This window comes from Colias croceus, chromosome 18 (assembly GCF_905220415.1).
Source record: "Colias croceus chromosome 18, ilColCroc2.1".
In the NCBI taxonomy this organism is placed as follows: domain Eukaryota; kingdom Metazoa; phylum Arthropoda; class Insecta; order Lepidoptera; family Pieridae; genus Colias; species Colias croceus.
Genome location: NC_059554.1, coordinates 7892612 through 7913274, shown reverse-complemented (window position 1 = coordinate 7913274; position 20663 = coordinate 7892612). Strand labels below are relative to the sequence as shown.

The 20663-nt window shown below is 37.7% G+C and overlaps 1 protein-coding gene across 5 annotated transcripts in view; it reads right to left on the bottom strand.

Moving 5' to 3' along the window:
• Positions 1-347: 347 nt before the first annotated feature.
• LOC123699775 (papilin) overlaps positions 348-20663 on the bottom strand; it is a 91789-nt gene continuing 71473 nt past the window's right edge. For 2 of the 5 annotated variants that reach the window (XM_045646796.1, XM_045646795.1), the window contains exons 30-51: positions 19741-19911; positions 19113-19197; positions 18877-19004; positions 17427-17597; positions 16769-16892; positions 16482-16554; positions 15550-15742; positions 14680-14850; positions 14152-14275; positions 13758-13908; positions 13214-13391; positions 12523-12696; positions 7749-7968; positions 7500-7621; positions 7171-7389; positions 6708-6844; positions 5937-6084; positions 3991-4380; positions 2910-3065; positions 2339-2449; positions 1918-2014; positions 348-1617 (exon numbers count right to left, since the gene is read on the bottom strand). In XM_045646796.1, coding sequence (XP_045502752.1) covers positions 1533-1617; positions 1918-2014; positions 2339-2449; positions 2910-3065; positions 3991-4380; positions 5937-6084; positions 6708-6844; positions 7171-7389; positions 7500-7621; positions 7749-7968; positions 12523-12696; positions 13214-13391; positions 13758-13908; positions 14152-14275; positions 14680-14850; positions 15550-15742; positions 16482-16554; positions 16769-16892; positions 17427-17597; positions 18877-19004; positions 19113-19197; positions 19741-19911 — 3428 coding nt within the window. In that variant the 3' untranslated portion in view covers positions 348-1532. Of the gene's footprint in view, positions 1618-1917; positions 2015-2338; positions 2450-2909; positions 3066-3990; positions 4381-5936; positions 6085-6707; positions 6845-7170; positions 7390-7499; positions 7622-7748; positions 7969-8930; positions 9111-12522; positions 12697-13213; positions 13392-13757; positions 13909-14151; positions 14276-14679; positions 14851-15549; positions 15743-16481; positions 16555-16768; positions 16893-17426; positions 17598-18876; positions 19005-19112; positions 19198-19740; positions 19912-20663 lie in introns of all 5 variants that reach the window. The other 3 variants (XM_045646800.1, XM_045646798.1, XM_045646797.1) reach the window with 3 other exon arrangements.

Here is a 20663-nt window from a genome sequence, read left to right as displayed (position 1 = left end):
CGAACATAACGCTAGAGCTAGAGCAAGAGCATTCCTTGGTGATTTTTTAGTATAAACGAAAACTCATATTCAGTATCAGCTGTAGAACATTTTATAGAATCTTTTCAAACGTACTAAGAACAACGAATGAATGCTCTACGCCTGTTTAGTGGGGTTAGAATGAGCTCGTTTGATGTAAATGCACCGTTATATTTTTCAGGGGGTTCAATATGTTCCTTAATTAACTATCAGTGACAGACACAGGTGTGTGCACTTTACTATAAATTAAAGGACTATGACTTTTTTACTTAGATAGGTACCTTTCTGATAATTTTGTTCATAAATTGTAGAGAAAAAAAAAACACCAGTAGCACTTATAAAATTTATTGTTGATATATTTACACTGTAACATTATAAAAATGCCTTAAAAAGTTTATTATGACTCACAGTTACATTAACTTATTGCTATGAAACATTATGCATTTCATTAACACATGAAATAAATAATTCATTCTAGCACTACGTGTAGTACCTACTTCATACATGCCTTACGTTTGACTTATTGCACAATTTGGATTAAATACGTCGAAAATTTATGTTTCATGTATAAATTTACTTTATTTATTGTAGGTTATTCTTGAAACACAAAGTATAAAGTTTCGTCTTATGCTCTATATTTGTGACTGAATATTATATTATACGAGTATTACCTAGTTGTGACGTAAGTATTTACATAAAATTAATCTATCTACAATATTAAGTCTATTGGTAATGCTGTCTGTAACATTCCACGTGTAATACATTCGTAGTAGTGTTTATGTTTTGTTAATTTGTAAAGGTTAGGCATTTGAAAAAAACTGGAATGGATAAGATAGAGTTAGTGTTTATAAGTAAAAACAAGTTAGAGACCTTAAGCAGTTTGGAGAACAATCAAAATAACTTCAAATAGAGTTCAATCCTACTCATAATGAACTTATTATTGTAAACAATATCTTGAATATGGCACTATGTGTTTTGCAATTGGAAATTTCCGCTAGCTTTGCTAAAATACAATACATACGCAACAAAGACAACAACAAATATTTTTCTGATTTTCTTATATTTTAGACCTTTAACGGGTCAATTCATAAAGAAAGTCATATTCCGATAGAACAAAACACGAGAGAAATTTATTACAATGTGCAAATAATGATTTTATTTATATTGAGTTTCTCATTTTTATGACATTAAGTACGATATAATCTCTCTGTTTTGGGTCTTTACTTCTTTCGTTTACATGTGGATTAAAGGTAACATTACTGTTTACTTCCTGTTTTTGTTGAAGGCACGACTTATACTAATGCAATAAGTGTTCAGTGGATATATTGCTTTCTTCAGATATTTACGCGACTTAATTTTAACTAGGTATGCGTCAAGCTAAGACCCAAATTATTATGAATTTTCAATTGTTTATACACTACATTACTATCGAATTTGGGACTTTGTGTGTGTGTTTGTATGTGTTACATTGAATGTCGTATCTATCTATATATCTATTTCTATGCGTCCTCAGCCTACTGCCGGTCGACCAAGTTGGACTGCATGTCTAACTTCATGGGATCGAGCTGACCAGCTTCTACACATGACTTGCAGCAGAACCTGAAATATATTTGAGATTTAATAATAATTCATTTCTAAGTTATAGTTATTATAATTTTATATTACTTTAAGAATTGTTATTGCCTTGTTTTCTTGCTGAAACTAACTCATAAATGAATCATATTATTATAACAAAAGATAACAAATTTTGTCTTAGTATGGTCGTGGGTTCGATTTCCTTTAAAGATTTAATTACATAGGTACCTAGGGGGATATAATATCTAAGGAGATTTTGTTGGAGATTTAAATTTATAAAATAGGGAAGGTTTAGTGAGTCTATTCTAAGAAACAAATAGGTACCTTGAGTAATAATGATGGTTGCAGTAGTTACTGCGGACGATGAGGTTGCAGTCGGCGAAGTACGGGTTGTCCTTGCACGTGGGCGGGATGTACAGACCTGTAGACACCACCACGGATAATAGTTACTATCTATACCTGCTTACTAAATGACTTAAGAATATACCAGTACTTAAGTACCTATTTGATAACCAATTTTGTTGGCCAAAAAATTCTATTTTGATTAGGATTTATGAATTGGTCATTAAAATCATTACAAACGCAAAATACTATTAAAGTAAGTATATGCAGAACGAATCCTGAAGAAAATAAAGAAAAGAATAAGAATGTTTCCCTTCAATAAAGAATTGACTTATTTTTTTTTAATAATGATGCAAAAATTTTGAACAAAGCCAAAGACAAGAGGTTTACAAAGATACATTACCTTCAACGGTGATCTGAACCGTGGAAGAGTGTGAAGAGTAGGCGTTGGCCGCCTCGCAGCTATACAAGCCGCTGTCATTCGTGCTTGCGTGCGATATCGTTAGACGAGCCTCTGTGATATTCAAAATACAGGTATGTATTAACATTGATGATTTTGTTCGTGGTTTTCGCTTAGCATACTTAATATTATGTTTATGTCTACTAAAGTAATTCGTAGCTCAATGGAGTTACCGATAGCTCTAGAACTCAACGAAAGTCATGTAACTGTATATATAAATTGTAACATAATATAGGAAAGAATACGTTTCCTACTCTATAATGACTTATTTTCGAAAATTACACAAAAAATATACTTAATCATTTTAGTCGTCCCTGTTAAATAGGTACCTAAATGGGCAAAGTTTAAAAAACATTTAAACCTTTTACGAAAATGCACAGATACATACACATTATTATTACTTAATGGAGAACCTTTAGAACATTACCATTCGTAGAAATCGCTTTTGAATCATCTATCGCTACATTAGTTCCTGTATAAACAAAAAACAGTATTTATCGTTCCAATTCCATACCGGTGACTTGTATCCTATCGTTGGACGTGAGCAGCTCAGCGTCCTTGGTCCAGCTGACGTCAGGCACGGGGTAGCCGTCCACCTCGCACGGCACGCTGAACGTGGCGCCCGCGTGCACGCGCGTCGCCTCCATGCGGATACGCGTCGTTACCGGCACTGTTTGTGTGAGAGTTCATTAATAACTCAGCCCCCGGAATCACAGACACAATAGAAAATCTACTGTGTCGTGGTCTCATTGGGCCGCTCGGTGGTCAATGAATTAAATAGATGTTCTAAGCTTTTTTTGGCAGAGTTTTAAGCTATTGCATTGCTTCTATCGCGGGCCTTGAGCGCGGGGACCGTATCGAGAAATTCCGTAACGAAAATACCTCACGCTCCCCACTCCGACGGGCGGAGGTGTGGCTTGAAGGCATAGCATGCAATAGCTTTACCGCGGCAGTCCTCGAGTGCCACACGTCGTTTTTTATATTTCTTGGGGACATTTTATGCTTGCGTGTGAGATGCTTTAAGTACATAATATAACTGATGATTATAAAAATAAAACAGTAACGTGGACATTTAATTGTAATTTTCAACCTGTTTAGGTATTAAGAAGTAAAGACGGTACTTAAAAATAAACTTTTATAGACAGGACTTCGTTTTATGTTGGAATAATTTAAGAAAGTTTTTGAAACTGAAAAAAATGTTACTCAACACACTTGCAATAGATGATCAGTAAAATGAATACAAGAACGACACAACTCATTTTATATATTGGGATAGGTATTGAATTTTTCATACATTAATAGACATTTATATAAATCAAACCTGAGAACAAAATATGTTTCATTCCCAGATTATTTTTGATAGAGCTGCAATCTTAGACAGCTCAAATATTTATATGAATATAAAGTATAACGATAGCTTAAATTCAGAAATATTTGCAATCAAGGATAACTTGCAAATCATCGTAATCATTGGCAAGATTCTTATAACATTCCATCACCCGTACATAACAAGACAGGTGACAAAGTAAGTGTGATCAAAAGAAGCAGATTCATGCAAATCATGCAAGGCAGTACATGCAGGCGTTATCCCTCACCAGTGTAGACGGGTACTTGTATCTCGGTGGTGGGCGGTGCGGTGGGCGCGGTGGGTGCGGTGGGCTCGGTGCGAGGCGGCGGCGAAGCGCCCTCCTCGTATGACGTCACCGAGAACGTCCATTCCGCCGGCTTCCCGATCCCGTTGTACGCTTGGCACAGGTACTCTCCCAGCGTCTCCACGCTCAACTTGCGTATTTGCAACACGTTTTCCCTCGCCTCGTATAGCGAGCTACTGTACGGCACCATCGGCCCGTTGCGTCCTCTGTACCAATAGATGGTCGGCTTGGGGTAGCCGAACGCGAGACAGCGCACGTTGAGCGGGCGCCCGATCGTGCCCACGATGATCGTGTTGGGCACGCCCGCGATCCCGGCGGGCCCTCTCACTGGATCTATTGTGCGGGGTTGTTAGATACTAACTACTCTACGCGAGTTTGTGGAAGGAATTCGAACTAGGTACGTAACGAGCTTCCATTGTTGATGTTATAAGCGCATAACAACAACAATTAATATAGTTTACGTAAATGTAATGAGTTAATATAAATATACTATAAATAGAGCATTGCTACCGCATTCCACAAACTCTTATGTTAATGATCTACTGCACCAAATTAAAACCATGTTATCACCTTAATTGATTGTTTTGGATTTCCTAGGTAAGATAACACAATGTGTATTAAGTAATTAAGGTTAACTAGAGAAAAAAAAGCTAAAAAAATTACTTTTTAAAGGTGACTCAGAAAGTAAAATCAAGAAAATATTTGCATTACGAAAAGAAATATCAAATCGACGATTTTTACCATAGGTCTATCAGCACTTAATTATAGCAAAAAGAGATTTAAATTAAACCAATTTTTACAAAACCAAAGGAAATCCAAAACAAAAATCAAGCATGTTAATCAACCTTGGGATGCGTACGCGCACGTGAGAACGGTGAGTGCCACAAGGAGCATCGTGACGGCGGTAAGGGGCGGACCCGACTGGCGCTAGTCACTAACACACACCACACACCGCCAAATGTTAAACACTACTGGCAAAGTGTTGCAACTTGTAAATCCGTAATTTATTTATATATAAAACATCTGGCTTATGTTATAATGTTTAGGGAACGGGCTATTGGCGGAGTTGTTTCTGTTGAATGCAGATTGTTATTACTTATTTGTTGATTAATTAATGAAGAAACATCTGTTTTGCTATTGTAGGAATATGTTAGCTTTTTCTTTTTATAAATTGCTTCTATCAGACTTAACTCTTGTATAGTGGACTAGCAAATTGCGTGAGGTATTTCGGAAATAATCAATTCCACTTCAGAGTAATCGATCGAGGTTTTATACCTAATAATATCATTCATATTTTCTGTCCTCACCTCGTCATCCACAATGTAGAGACACACTGTAGAGTACAGTTGTTTTTGTATAAACTTTTGGTACAACATGATATTTGAAACATTTTTCATTTATATTTCTATAAATTTTAGAGTTGCAACATTTTGCCATTGGTATTTTATCAACAATATTATGTCATTAAAGGTTGTTAGCACGCGAGTCGTTAGGCGCACTGCACCGACCATTAGCAGAGTATTGTACGAAGATAACGTTATTGCTCATTGTGACATCTGCCGTTCGGAACTAAATAAAATTGGAAATTGAAAGTTATGAGATAGGAAAGTAAAGAAAAGAAATTGTGCAAAGAAACCAAAACCCGTGCGCATAAAAAGCAATGATACTGATTAGTTTATGTACCTAAATGGACATAATAATTTCTAATACATCAAAATTAAGACAAATGGATCGCTGATTTAGAAAAATATTGATATCGTTTTAATATATGAGAGCAGATTAAATCATAAGTGTGTTAATTAACGTTCCAAACTGCCACCAAACAGTACCATCGCTCCAATCTACGTAAATCTAAACCGCAGTCGAATGCATTACAATAAATCACTCACCATCAACATGCAGGTAGACCTCCTGCTGCGCGACGCCGAGCGAGTTGGCCGCGACGCAGATGTAGACGCCGGAGTCGTTGCGGTACAGCGACACCACTTCGAGCGCGCCGTCCGACAGCAGCCGGTAGCGGCCCACGTCGCCGTCGATCTGACGCAATTGGGACATGATAGCTAACCGTATTATTTATTTATTTTTATTTTTACATACATAATATAGATTCCTTACAGCTTGTATTAAAATATTTATAATTAACTTTAACAAAACAATACGCCAATAAAAAGGAATATCAAAAATAAGACAATACCGTACACCTTTTATTCATGATGTATATAGTCTATGTCTATATTATGTGACACTGTAGCCCTTCCACGTAGGTATATACTGTTTTAAGCAATTTCACTGACATCGCTTAAAATCTGTAGTAGACCAATTCTGTAATAATTCTGAAGCCGGCTAGTGTGGTTGTGGATTTTGTGCTATGTTTATTATGTGCTTCATCTCACTGCACATTTTTGTGTAGTATCGTTGTGATGAAATCGTAGCTTATGATAGAAAATTTCACAGAAGTTTGTCACACATCTTTTGTACACACATTTTACAGTACAGTTAATCACAATACTAGGAATATCGATATATCGATACTAAAAAGCTAGCAAATATTTCTGTATTTATAAGCTTTTTAGCACGACTCTTCGGGTACCCTGAAAACTGAATAAAATATAGAAACCGTTGTGAAATAATCGTGTATAGACATTTTAAAGATGTCATACCGTGATCTCCCCGCGGCGCCAGGTGATCTTGGGCGGCGGGTTCCCGTGGAACAGACAGCGCAGCGTGGCCGTGCCGCCCTCCGCCGCGCGCACCTCGGGCTCCGCCCGCTCGCTCGCCACCGGCGCGTGCGGCAGCTCTGCACACACAATATTATTATTATTTGTTATATGGGATAAATAAAACCGTCTGAAGTATGGAATGAGGCTTAAAATTTCATAATTATTTTCGTTGAAGAGAAAATTTCAGATAACAAATTGTTCTGTAACTGAATGAATTTGAATTGTTATGAATAGAAAAAAATGTTATAAATAAGAAAAGCAATGATTGCAAATATTCAAAACAAAAGGAAAATAGTGCATAAGTTACTACATCTATCGACTGTACTAACAAGCCTAACAAATTAACAATAAGTAAGTTTTTCTATTACGCACTAAATACAATCATTATATCACAAAAACGCACCAGGTACGTAAGGCGTGCGCGGCGTGTAGCTCATCTCGGTGGCGGTGGCGGTGGCGGTGCGGGGCGCGGGCGCGGCGGGCGGCGCGCACACGCGGCTGCACGCGCGCTCGCAGCACTTGCCCGCGCCGATGCAGTCCGCGTCGTCGTTGCACTCGTGTCTGCACGGCCCCTCTGTTACCGTGGTTGGGACGTCCACTGGACATGAACCTGGCTTGTTTTCTACAACACACGTTTTCGATTAGACTATAGAAGTACCTTTGTCGTCGAGTCAATTACAACTTATTACTGCTTTGCAAAATTTATAATGTCAAAAAAGCATGTGTACTTACCGACTCTGCAGTCAGCAGAATAAGCAGCTTCTTGTGTGATAGGATCTCTGTACGTTGAAGCCACGCAGCGTTCTCCCTCAGGACATTGTTTATTTGCGCAAGGATGTTCGAAACAGCGGCATCTGTCAGAAATATCATCAATTTTACATCTCATCAAGTAAACAAATCAATCATCAACAATTCAAAGAAACCAGCAGCCAGAACACCATACCAGCAACACTATACATGAAAATTTTGTTCGTGACTAACCTCGTGCAGCCATCAGCATCAGCGTACCAGTCGATGCCATACGCGCACTGCAGCGTGTCGCACTCCTGCCGCAGTGGCGCGCAGTTCGCCTCGCGCGTGACGCACGAGCAGCGCTCGCAGCCGGACGCGTCACGCGACCGCTGCACACCGAACTCGCAGCGTAGGAACGTACATGACGCGAGAGCCTCGGAACAGTCGACTGGCACAACTTCGTTGTTCTCTGCGTTGCGAATATAATGTTTTTAATAATGAAGTATTTTCGGTACTTTACACAGAACAACGTTACGCATAGCAATACATTTGACGTACAGTTAAACCAATTCATGACCACAACAACTATACATATAAATATCGATCATAATTTACAACATTAACAGTCAAATCAGAAGTAAATTACAAATAACAATGTCCAACAAATTCGAAATATGGTATGTATTCATGCCAACAATTAATTAATGTGTATTGGCCACATTGACCGCTTCCCATTCACGATACTTAGAAATTTTGAATAATTTACTAGGTAAATATTTAGTTGGTTAGACTATAAGGGTTAAAAGCAGTGCGAAGCATAAAATAAAATTGTATCATGATCAACATACTGGCAATTTTTGATGTTGAAACATATTATTAACTCAACATAAGCTTAAATTCATGCATGTTTAGTTTTTTTTGTCTTCGAATTCACTGACGTACATATATTTTAAATGTGAATGAATGAATTAATAGTTTAATATAAGTAAATGTTTATTTAATATCAGAAAAATTATTCTCCAAATCATCTAAAAGCAGGTAGGTACGTCTACGTCAGCGTATTCTTATATTGTTTTTATCGGACGCTACATTTATCTCTCGAAACTTAAATACTTATAGGTAGGTGCTTTATTTTAAATTATAGAGTTCGTAGGTATTTATTTATATTATTTCACACGTGTGCCGTTTTTATTTTATTGGTATATTTGGTATATTTATTGGTATATTTCGTATGTCCGGTTGTTGCCTGCCTTCCGTATTTGTATTACAAATGGAAGTCTAGTTTGAGCATTAATCCGCTAGATACAAAACAGCTCAAACATAAAACAATGTAGGTATGCTAGTTATTTCATGTGATAACTGTAAAACAAAAGAAAGCGATAAAGTGGCGTCCGATAGCATGTCAGCGCAGCGAGCGTGGTGCGTCAGTACCGAGTGGCGGTATACAGCGGCGGACGCACTCCTCGTAGGAGCGGAAGTTGTTGGCGGTGCCGCCGCAGCCCGCGAACACGAACGCGACACAGTCTCCGGCGCGGTAGTGCCAGCGGCGCTGCGCCCCCCCGCCCCGCGCGCACGCCGCGCCAGACGACACCGCCTCGAGGCACGCGCGCTCTACCCGCGACCGGCACGTTAGTACACAAGCCTTATCCTACTCTATATTATGTTAGTCTATGCCTAACTCCCTTATTACAACTGGATATTATATGTTAGTATTCCAAACTTCCTTAATACCACCAGCTTCGGGATTAGTGGATATGCCAATTAGATGCAATTCTACCGATTTACTAAATTTGAGTCATTTGTTTATTAATATGTTATATTTCTAGAACTAACACTCGGATTGGGAACAGCTTGTGTTAATGATATATTTCCCACCGTTTAAATATGGTAATTAGCAGACTGTTGCTTATAAAAGTGCATCTTATTTTTCTAACCAGGCTAAAATTGGCATTTGTAGCAGAATTAATAACATTATAATCAGATAGTATCTCTAGTATTGCTATCCATTAAAGCATAGTCATTATGATTATAAAGGTATAGTTGGATGTAATTATGCAAAACTGCTCTTCTACTCTACCATTACTTTCCCAAGTTCAAGCATTAAGTGGTCATATAACTATCTGCTGACTGCTAGCATAATAATAATAATAATAAAGGCGTAGGGATGTGACGACCCCATCGCCCCCGGTTGGCATATCTACAATAGATATCCCAGCCGTGCAGTCAGTCACCCCGCAGGGCACCTTGTGGCGAGGTGTCGGGGAGTAGCGACCCCGCGGGAACCGAGCGCTCCCGGGGGAGGTCCCTGTCCTCACCTCTGGGCTGTCCCGGTGGCAGTTCGGAGTGAACAATGACGAGGTTCAGGATCCCCCACCTCTGGCTTGCCTTTGTTGGCCGTCCAGAGTGGAGCCGCCAGAGCTATATGCTCGGGGGTGGAAGTGTCTAATGGCGTAATAGCGGGGAAACCCGCTCCGGGCCTGCGGGCCCGCGATGGTGAAACCGGTGCCGCACCTCTCTACACCCCTAGCCGCTCAGCTGATGTTGCCCCCTTGTTGCCATTTTCGGTAACCTTTTTGGGAGCCCATCGACCGAGCTGGCGAGTCACCGTCTGCCATCACTTTCAATTTTTAATATTGAAAAGGCAGACGTCCATAGTCCCCATAGACCCAACCTACCGATCCACTAAACACCTCCTTCCATAACCCAGATTTTTAATTCCCATATTTTACAATAGTCCTGCATCGGCCGCGGACTGCCCAGGACTGTATCTCTATAGTGCAGTCATGGGCAGGCTGCGGCTGGTGTCCTACAACACATTAAAATTCTCTAAAGGGCCTCTGCGTGTTGGACCTGTGTCCCCACGTAAGCCTCCCAAAGGACCGGGTACCTTCCTTCTGGTGGTACCCGTGTATTATGGAGAGAAACATAATAATAATAATAATAAATCCTTTATTTGCATTTAAACATGGTATTTTAAGGTGTTATAACTTACAATATAATGTTACAGCATGTTTAGCCGTTATTTAACAGCGTGCAAAATTATTTTATTACATAATATCTATATTCAAAGTATCCAATTAATTTGTCATTCATTCACATTATTCATTATACAATAAAAATTTCCAAATTTATTATACCTAACATACATCATAAAAATCAAGAAACAAATATACAATCATGAGTCCAAAAATTCCTTAACACTATAAAAACATTTCTGTTGAAGCCATTCGTTAAGTTTTTTTAGAAATAATTTAGAGTCTAAGTTTTTTAATTTAGTTTGTACCTTATTATATATTATTACACTCATACAAAGACAATTTTTATTATATTTTTTTAGTCGAGGATTATCTTTTAAAATTAATTTATTTGCATCTCTGCGACTACGGCTATTTAAATCACTTGCTTTTTTGTATAGGTACATATGTTTAGTCACAAACACGCACATCTCATAAATGTAAAGAGATGGTAAAGGCAGCAGACAATGTTTTTTAAATATCGGTTTGCATGACTGGTCCGACCTCATACCATATAAAGCCCGTATACATCTCTTTTGAGCCAGAAATGCTCTTATTATATCAGTACTATTACCCCAAATAACAAGTCCATAACGTAAAACAGATTCCACATAAGCATGATAAGAAATAAGTGCGGTTTTTACGTTTGTAACACTTCTTACTTGCCTTAATGCAAAAACAAATTTATTTAATCGACTACAAACATTTTCTATGTGTAATTTCCAGTCTATATTAGTATCTATTGTTACACCTAGAAACTTTATATCATTGTTTGATTCAATTTTAGGAATGTCAAAGTTTAATTTATTAAATTGTAAATATTTTGATTTGTCCAGATTTATTTTTAAATCATTACTGTCAAGCCATTTTATTATGTTGTCAATACTATAATTAATGTCATTTATGTGGTCATGAATATTATTTTTGTCAGAAGTTACAATTAAAGAAATGTCGTCAGCAAATAAAATGCACTTGTGATTTGTTACATTTACTATGTCATTTACGTATAATACAAAAAGAATGGGGCCAAGGACACTGCCTTGTGGTACGCCATATTTTATTATTTCATAGTTTGAAAAATAATGCGTTATTTCATCGTCTTTATTTACTTTAGAAACTACTACACACTGCTGCCTATTTTGAAGGTAAGATGTTATCCAGTGTAGCGTTTGCCCCCTTATACCATACAATTCTAATTTTTTTAATAGTTTAAAGTGTGACACGAAGTCGAACGCTTTGGATAGGTCAAGGAAAAGAGCTGTAGTTAGTTTGTTTTGATTTACGCTACCTAAAACTTCATCCATCAGGGAGTATATAGCCAAAGTGGTTGATTTATTTTTCTGAAACGCATTCTGATCCTTAACAATAATATTGAATTTATTGCAAAAATTAATCAACCTTTTATGCATACACTTTTCAAATATTTTTGATAGAATGGGTACCAAGGTAATAGGACGATAGTTATTTACGTCATGTTTGTTTCCTTTCTTAAATAACGGCTTTACTATCGATTTTTTTAGAGCCTCTGGAAAAATCCCCAACAAAAAGGAGGCGTTTATAAGATAGGTGAGAACATCTAAAATTTCAGCGATACATGACTTTATCACTTTAGTATTTAATCCATCATAACCCACAGAGCCAGTCGATTTCAAAGAATTTACTATTATCTTTACTTCATCAGTCGTCATGGGATTTAGAAACATAGTATTCGCATTGAAACTAATATTACTTTTATACCTCATAAAATTGTCATTTGTAATGGTTGAAACTGAATTTATATAATGTGTATTAAAAGTATTTGCAATATGTGTAGGGTCTGTAATTGTAATATTGTTGTATGTTATTTTATCTATGAAATCTATGGTTTTTTGATTAACAACTTCATTTTTTATAACTTTCCAAACTGCTTTAGTTGTATTAGCACTGTTATGTATAAATTTAATGTTAGCTAGTTTTTTTGACTTGACATAAGCTAAGGAGCTTTCTAAAAAGTGGTAAATAGAACATACCTGGTCCGGAGTCCCCGCAGACCTCCTGGCACTCCTCGTAGGAGGAGAAGCGGTTGGGTCCTCCAAGGCAGCCACCGTACGCGAAGGGCAGGCAGCGGCCCGTCGTCGGGTCCCAGTATATTTTGTCGATCGCGTGAATGCATGGGCCAGGGTCGAGGTGTGAATTGCACACGTCTGCAGAATGAATATTAAGTTGCAATTTTTTGAAATTAAAATGGTCCTTTAATAGGTTAGTATCCATAGCGACCTTTAGCAAACAATTCCTTTCACATTCATTCAAAATATTTTTGGTTGGAGCTTAATTTACAAGTAAAATCCACATTTGTCTGAAAGTGTGGTTTACTCAATCATTTTAGAAAACACATACGAGTCTCTCAAAAAATAAATACAATTTTAATAACCAAGTCAAATGTTATACTATTGTCTAACAAACATTTATTTGATTATTAACTACTAGCTTTCTGCCTGCGGCTCCACCCGCGGTTTCAAAGAAACACCCGCATAGTTCCCGTTCCTGTAGAATTTCCGGGATAAAACCTATCCTATATTACTCTTGGATAATGTAGCTTTCGAATGGTGAAAGAATTTTTAAAATCGGTCTAGTAGTTTATGAGCCTATTCATTACAAACGAACAAAGTTTTCCTCTATAATATTAGTATAGAATATAGATGAACAATCGAAGCATCTCACCGAGTCCGCGGAAGGCCCCACAACGCCGCTCACACTCCTCCTCCGAGCGGTACACGTTGCTGAGCCCGCACGCGCCCACGTCGCCGACCACGCACGCCTGCGTGCGCTCGTCGAAGTAGTACGCGGACACGTTGCGGCCGCACGGCGCTAGCGACGCGGGCGTACTGCACTCGTCGTTCTGTTTGTAGTCATTTTTTAGTTTAATAAGAAAAAAAGAAATTTATTGCCATTTAAAAAAACAACGCGATAGATTACACTTAAGTAAATGAAATAACTAATTAGCAGATAATTTACAAAATGTATAAATAAAAAATTAGAATACTGCGATTCGTCCTTCAACCAACTTTAAAATGTAAATACCTATATCATAATTTTTAGACATTTTGTATATAATTCATTAGTACATATGGATAGTAAAGGTTTTAAACATAGGTATTCTATAATATATTATTTTAAAACATAACCAAAAAATGCAACCAAATGAATGTCACGTACTAAATTATTAAGTCAAATAATACAGTAGGTACTAAGTCAGTATACTAACGAATCTGTTTTCTAAAGATCCAGGTGGAGTTGGAGCCATGGTCGTGGTCGTAGTCGTGGTCGTGGTCGTTGTTGTAGTCGCATTCGTAATCGGAATGGCCGTGTGTGTGGTGGCTAAGCAGCGGCTCTCACATTCAGCTTGTGTCGCGAATCTGTCAGCAAATTCATATTATTAGATATATTAAAATATGGTTCATGGAGAATTATCCTAGAACCATAGAAAAACCATCTGGCGCGGCCCATCTGGCTAGTTACTTTATGAAAAGCAAATAAGGCGAAAACCTCAAGTCGAAAGGCTTCTTAAAATCTATTTATTTTTGTTCAGGTTAGATTTCATTTCATTTTATTGAAAATCTTTAAGTTGATCATGAATCAGAAAAATGTGTAAGTTGTACCTATTTTCATTTCCATTGCATCCGCTGTAAGAGAACTGCAAGCACTGCTTCCTGTACATATCGTAGTACCACATTTGCTCGTTGCCCAAGCAGTTGCCCGGCTCGGCCTCAAGCTGGCATGGATCTAAACAGTAGATAATTACATATTCAATGCTATTTACAAATATGTATTTGGAAAATTTCTGACTATAAGACATAGACGGCATTTACTCTAGCTGTATAAACAGCAAGCGGATTCGGGTATTTTTTGAGATTTTTATTTCTTTTTTGAAACAGGCTTTACAAAACTGCAACTAAAAAAATCGCTTTGATAAGATAGTGGGAATTGGGAATTAAATTCCGTTGCACAAGAAACGTAATAAATTATGATAAAGAGGGCGCGTATGGCGCTGTGTGTTTTTTTGTTTTTGTGTCTTATGTATAATATTATGTATTTACTAGTACTTATAATGACAGGTTGTATTCTTTCTTATAGCGCTTTTCTTTTCAAGTTATTTGCGTTTAATATCCAAGATCAAGGGTACAAACCGGCATTAGGTCTGCACACGCCCTCGCACTCCTGCTCAGTGGAGAAGCGGTTGGGTCCGCCGCCGCAGCCGCCGTACGAGAACGGCAGACAGCGGTCACTCGCTGCGTCGTAGTATATCTTGGGGACCGCCTCGCGGCACGGGCCCGGGTCCATGGGGTACCGGCACACGTCTGGGCACAAATGTCAACTTTGTAAACAATCTTCTCAAATATAGTGTTTATAAGTAATAATTTGTACAATAATATGGAATTTTAATACGAATTTTATTTAATCTGGAAAACTTACTTGTTCTTGGAAAAAAGAGAAAGAGAGAAAGATGTAATTCCTTATGAAAAAAAAATTAAATTTCGAAATTAAATGCTCAATTTAATTGATGCACTGACGCGACATCAATTTCTTAGGTACCGATAACGTGATCGATAAGTCCACATCTCACCCGTGTCGTACATGATGGAACTTATATTATCCAACTATCAATAAACGAACAATCACTCTTCAAGTAGGTAAAATCATTAAGAAAGGTAGGAAAAAAGACGTGTAGCACTTGGGGACTGCCGCGGTAAAGCTATTGCATAGCTTGCCTTCAAGCCACACTTCCGTGCCCGTTGGAGTGGGGAGCGTGAGGTTTTTTTCGTTACGGAATTTCTGGGTTCAGTCCCCGCGCTCAAGGCCTGCGATAGAAGCTATGCAATAGCTTAAAAAATACAAAATATCTAAATTGCTAAATTAATCGTATAAAGACAATGTAAGTTTACGATACACTACTATCACATTATTTAACTATCAATAAGCGAACAATCACTATTCAAGTCAAATCACTGAAAGGAAGAAAAAAACAAAATACATTAAATCTAAGACTAAGTACATACCGAGTCCCTGGAAGGAGCCGCAGAAGCGTTCGCACTCCTCCTGCGAGTCCCACGCGGCGACGTGTCGGCACGCGCGGCCGCTCGGCGCGTTGCGGTGCGCCACGCAGCCCACACCCGGCTTCAGGTACCACACATCACCCGCCTCCTCGCACTCCTCCAGCTCTGGTAGCACTTCGCACTCGCTGCGTATGCTCTGAGAAAAGAAGCTTGATTTAATTTGGATACAAGTGTGTTTTCGTGTCAATCAAAGTTTGTGATGCAATTATATTGACCGACCCGCGAAGGCGCAAAAAAAAACGAAATTTACTTAATAATAATTTTTTTTAATAAAAAAAATTCATATTAAATTATATCTAACTTAAACTACGTTCCTCCGGTTCAATGTTGGAACCAAGAGTGTTCATCGTCTTCGGCGGGACAGCGTCGCGGTGGTGGTGATTGCCGTAATACTCTCTGGAATCGCAGGTGTGCGCGATGTCGCAATCGTTACTAGGTACAAGTCCTTCTTGGGTGGCCTTATACATCTTCTTATAATTAAGGTGTGTTATATGTAGGTACATAACAATGCTCCCAAAAATATTGGAAAACTCATTAATCATAATCAGATGAGAGATGGTGAACAGTAAGCAGGATAGTGACTGTAGTATTTTTTAAGTTTGGCAAGGTTTGACAAGAGAAACTAGTTTGCTTAACATTTCGATAACATTACCGCTCACAGTAAAAGTTTCCAACACATAACGCTAAACTCGAACTTTCAAACTTTTTGGATAAACCTAATTAAAATACTTTTAAATGATACGGCCTCTTCCTGTGCTGTTTTTCTTTTAGAATAAGTTCTGTTTGTATTGTTTGTATTTTGGCAGCACAATAAAGAGTTTAAATAAATAAATAAATAAATTAAGTTATTTTGATGTATCTTTCTTTAAACATACCGGAGCAGCAGTTGTAGTGCTTGGTGCTGCGCCAGTTCTGCAGCGACGCTCACATTCATCTCTAGTTTCGAACCTGTGACAATAAAAACGTTGAGGTGTTAGTTGCTGTAAAGCCATGTGGTGATTAAACTTTCAAACATACACACAAAAATATAGTGATTATAGGAGATGTGTGTTATTTTTAGTTTACCATGTCACTATTTCTTTTTAGAAACAAGTTAGAAATATGTCTCATTGCTACTTTTTACTGAATAAGTAACAATAAGGGAAAAGTTATATAGACTCGCCTATTATCGTTGCCCTCGCAGCCACCATAAGTGAACTGGCTACAGGAGTCAGACGCAGCATCGTAGAACCAACGCATCTGTGAGCCTTCGCATGGACCCGACATCATTGGTAATTGGCAAACGTCTGCAATTAATTATTATATAAGCTCTATAAATTGGAATAAATCACGTTTTAAATCCTTGAAAAGGCTTTCATTTCTACCTACTTAATAATTCCCTAAAATAAAACGCAAGTAAAACTTTAGAAATTCGTATTTGTTACCTAAATAGACATTGGCTAATAAAACTGCAGTATATAAATCTAAATGAATAAGATGGTTTAGTTACATTTATCTTTGGTTTCTTATGTCCAGCAGTGGACGTCCCGAAAAGCTGGAACGAGGAGTTTACAACGCTTCAATACGAAAAAAATTTTGTGCGTGTACTAATGTACACACGTAAGAAGTGAAACTTCTTTATGACCTTATTTTTCAAAACAAAATTTATTATATGCCACTTTACAGGAATACGTCGAATCAAGCGTGGTAGGGATAAGAAAAAGATGGCGCGTAAGGGAAAAATGTCACGGCTAACGAAAAAATGTTATACTAAATTTTTTTCCAACCCCGATAAAGAAGTTTCACTTCAAGAAATCATCACATTACTGCATAACACGAACCTTGCGTAGTCGCACAGTAGTACTGGCAGTACTGGAGGCTGGGGAAGTTGTTCCGGTTGCCGCCGCAGCCGCCGTACTGGAAGGGCAGGCAGGCGCCGCGCGCCGCAGAGTAGCCCCAGCGCGCCTCCAGCTGCGTGCACGGGCCCGGGTCCAGCTCCAGGAAACAGAACTCTGGGGAACGTGATCATATTGCACGCCTCATAAGCGAAGCGTTGAGGTGGGTACTACTGTCACTTCGCGCAAAACATCTGATTTTTCAAACTTAAAATGTCTTTATGTATCATACATTGCACTTGTAAGATAATACATACACACACATATTAAGAAAAAACACTATTTTTAACATTCATGATATTTTTGATGTCATTTTTGTTATTTAAACTAGTTAAAAAACAGTTTAAAAAAGTTCTGTCTTGGACGTCCGTGTGTCTGTATGTGTGGAGGATTTTCTTGTTAACACGATAGCGACCAAAATACTTTACTAATCGAGTCTTTTTTTTTTCTCTTACGCTTGAGTACGCTCAGGAATAGAACCCTTTCATTTTTCAGGGTCTGATTCGATGTGGTTTGTTATTAAATAAACAAAAAAAATATCGACTTTTTTTATATTTATAGTGTACTCAAAATTCACCATTATAAACTCGATTCTTTATACTATAAGCCAAGGTTTAAAAAAATAAGTTGGTAGTCAGTCCCTTAAACCTGCGCAGTTTCACATCTAGGTGGGGCCACAAGAAAAATAGCTCAATTATTACGGTACCGCTTTCTTTACTTTTCCAACTGTTTTTAAACAGTACAAGAGCATTGGCACATGAGAACAAGTGTATCTACATACTTATATTATATATACACCTTTATAAATAATCAATTTTATTGTAAAGGATGAGATTATGAGGCGTGCACTTTTGGATTTTCCAAACTTTTTATTTATTTTAGTATATTATGTAACTAACACACACTCGATGAGTGGTATGGGAAGTAACGAGAAAAGTAAGCAGACACATAGTGTGGCCACATTACTCGTCATGCCACTCATCGTGCTCATCGTCCTGCTCACTGCTCCCTATTTTTTCGGTATTTGAGCGCGAGTCAAAGGACCGGCAATACAAGTGCGAAATGAGGAGCGTCGCGATTAATCGCGCGAATAGAGCAGTGTGTGGCCAGATAGTGTGCACGTGAAACCTGTTTCGTATTCTGAATAGTGATTCAAAATTTTATGGTGATGATTTCGTTTAATGAGCACTGATTATAAGTAGTAATAGCTGTGGTAATACTTAAGATATGGCGAGACGTTATAAACGAGGTGAATTTAAACTGTTACGTGTAGATTATAATATAAGATACGGCGACAGCTTACAACAATTTAAATACATTACATTTTTGACATAGGTACATATAAATCAGATCTACGCTCTACTCAAGCCACTAACGAAGTTATGAAGAATATTACCTGACTGATGAGTTGCAGGTTGCACAGTGGTGGTGAGGATCTGTTCTGAGCAGCGATTCTCGCACTCCCACTCGCTGGCGAAGTTGTTAGCGTTACCTCCACATCCACCGTAGTAGAATTGACGACACCTAGGGTTTAAATGAACTCTTATTTTAGTATTAAGATTAAGATTATATATTTTATATATTATAGAGAATTAAGATGCAGAGATTGAACAAATGTTTTAAATATATTACCTCCTCTTGGCGGTATCGAAGAACCAACGTTGAGTATAATCCGCGCATTCACCAGTAAGAGCAGGCAGTGTGCATATTTCTTGTACTAGAAATGTAGAAATGTAAATAAATGTGTGTAAATATGTACGTGAAATAGTGATAAGTTATTTTCACTATACACTCAAGAAATAATAAACCATATAAGAGTCTAAGACAAGAACGAAAGAAGCATGCAAAGTTAAGAAGATTAAGAGGAAGACATAATTATTTCTAACTACTTAGCATTCCGTAAATTACCAAGTCACGCCATTTACAATTAAATTTAAATCAATGCAAAGCAAAACATTTATCGCAATACTGTATTAATTATTATTATTATTATTTACTCACACCACAGAGCGTTAATAAAAGTTGATCGTCCGATAATAAACATAATACCTAACATACCTTTACATTCGAAGATTTGGTGAAGAACATTATTAAATCACGTGACATTAAAAAGGAAATATCGTGCAATTAAATACATATTATATTCCACTCCTACCTTTCTGAGGTTTCCATGAAAACGTTTCTATATGTTGTTCTGTGTAGACTTATGAGCTAAGACATCGGGAACTGTAAAAGCACATGTTCATGTACATGTAATTACCATATTCACTAGGGCAGGATTCAGAGCAGGCCTGTTCGGAGTCAAAACGGTTGTCATTGCCACCGCAGCCCGAGTAATAGAATGGCACACATCTGTTCTCCGACACACTGAACGACCACGCCGGCTGCTTCTTGAAGCAGTTGCCGGCATCTTGTGCCAGCGAGCATGCGGCTGTGCGGAAGGAGGGTTAGTAATACCAGTTACCTCAAACGATATTATTAATTAGAGCATTCAAAACACCAAGAAATTGAAAGATAGTACCCAGATTGTTATTAAGACACAAGAAACACCAAGCATAAGAAAGATTAATATTTTACATGTAATATTCAAAAACAAAATTCTCGCTAGTAATATAATTTTTGAAGTTATACTTCTTTTGGCGCGATGGAGAAAAATGATGAGAGTGAATTTTTACGATGCGCGCGCACACCGACACCTAAATTTAACAGCATGAAGTTAAGTAGTTCTAGGTTGTATGAAAATTGATAACTATGTTCAAGTTGTATATTCTAGTATTTTTTTTCCATACGCCAAAGAAGTATAACTTCTAACGCGTGTACATAAGTACACACACTCTTTTTTTAGTACTGGCCTATGAAAATTTCGTTTCCAATTCAAAAGGAAAATATATTTCTACTAGATTTCATGCATTCAAAACACACACAGAAAGGAAAAGTTCTACATAAAGGAATGTCTAATCAAGGGCGGATCCAGCTTTAGTGCCAGGGGGGGGTCACATAGTCGTGGTCAATTTACAAAAGCTATACCTATTTTGATAATTTAATTGATACGTAGATTAAAAAAAAAAACGGTCAAGTGCGAGTCGGATTCGCGAACCAAGAGTTCCGTACAAACATTTTTAATATCAAGATTCTGTGTTCACGGGAAGTACCCTGTAGGTTTTGATTCCTGGCGACACTTGA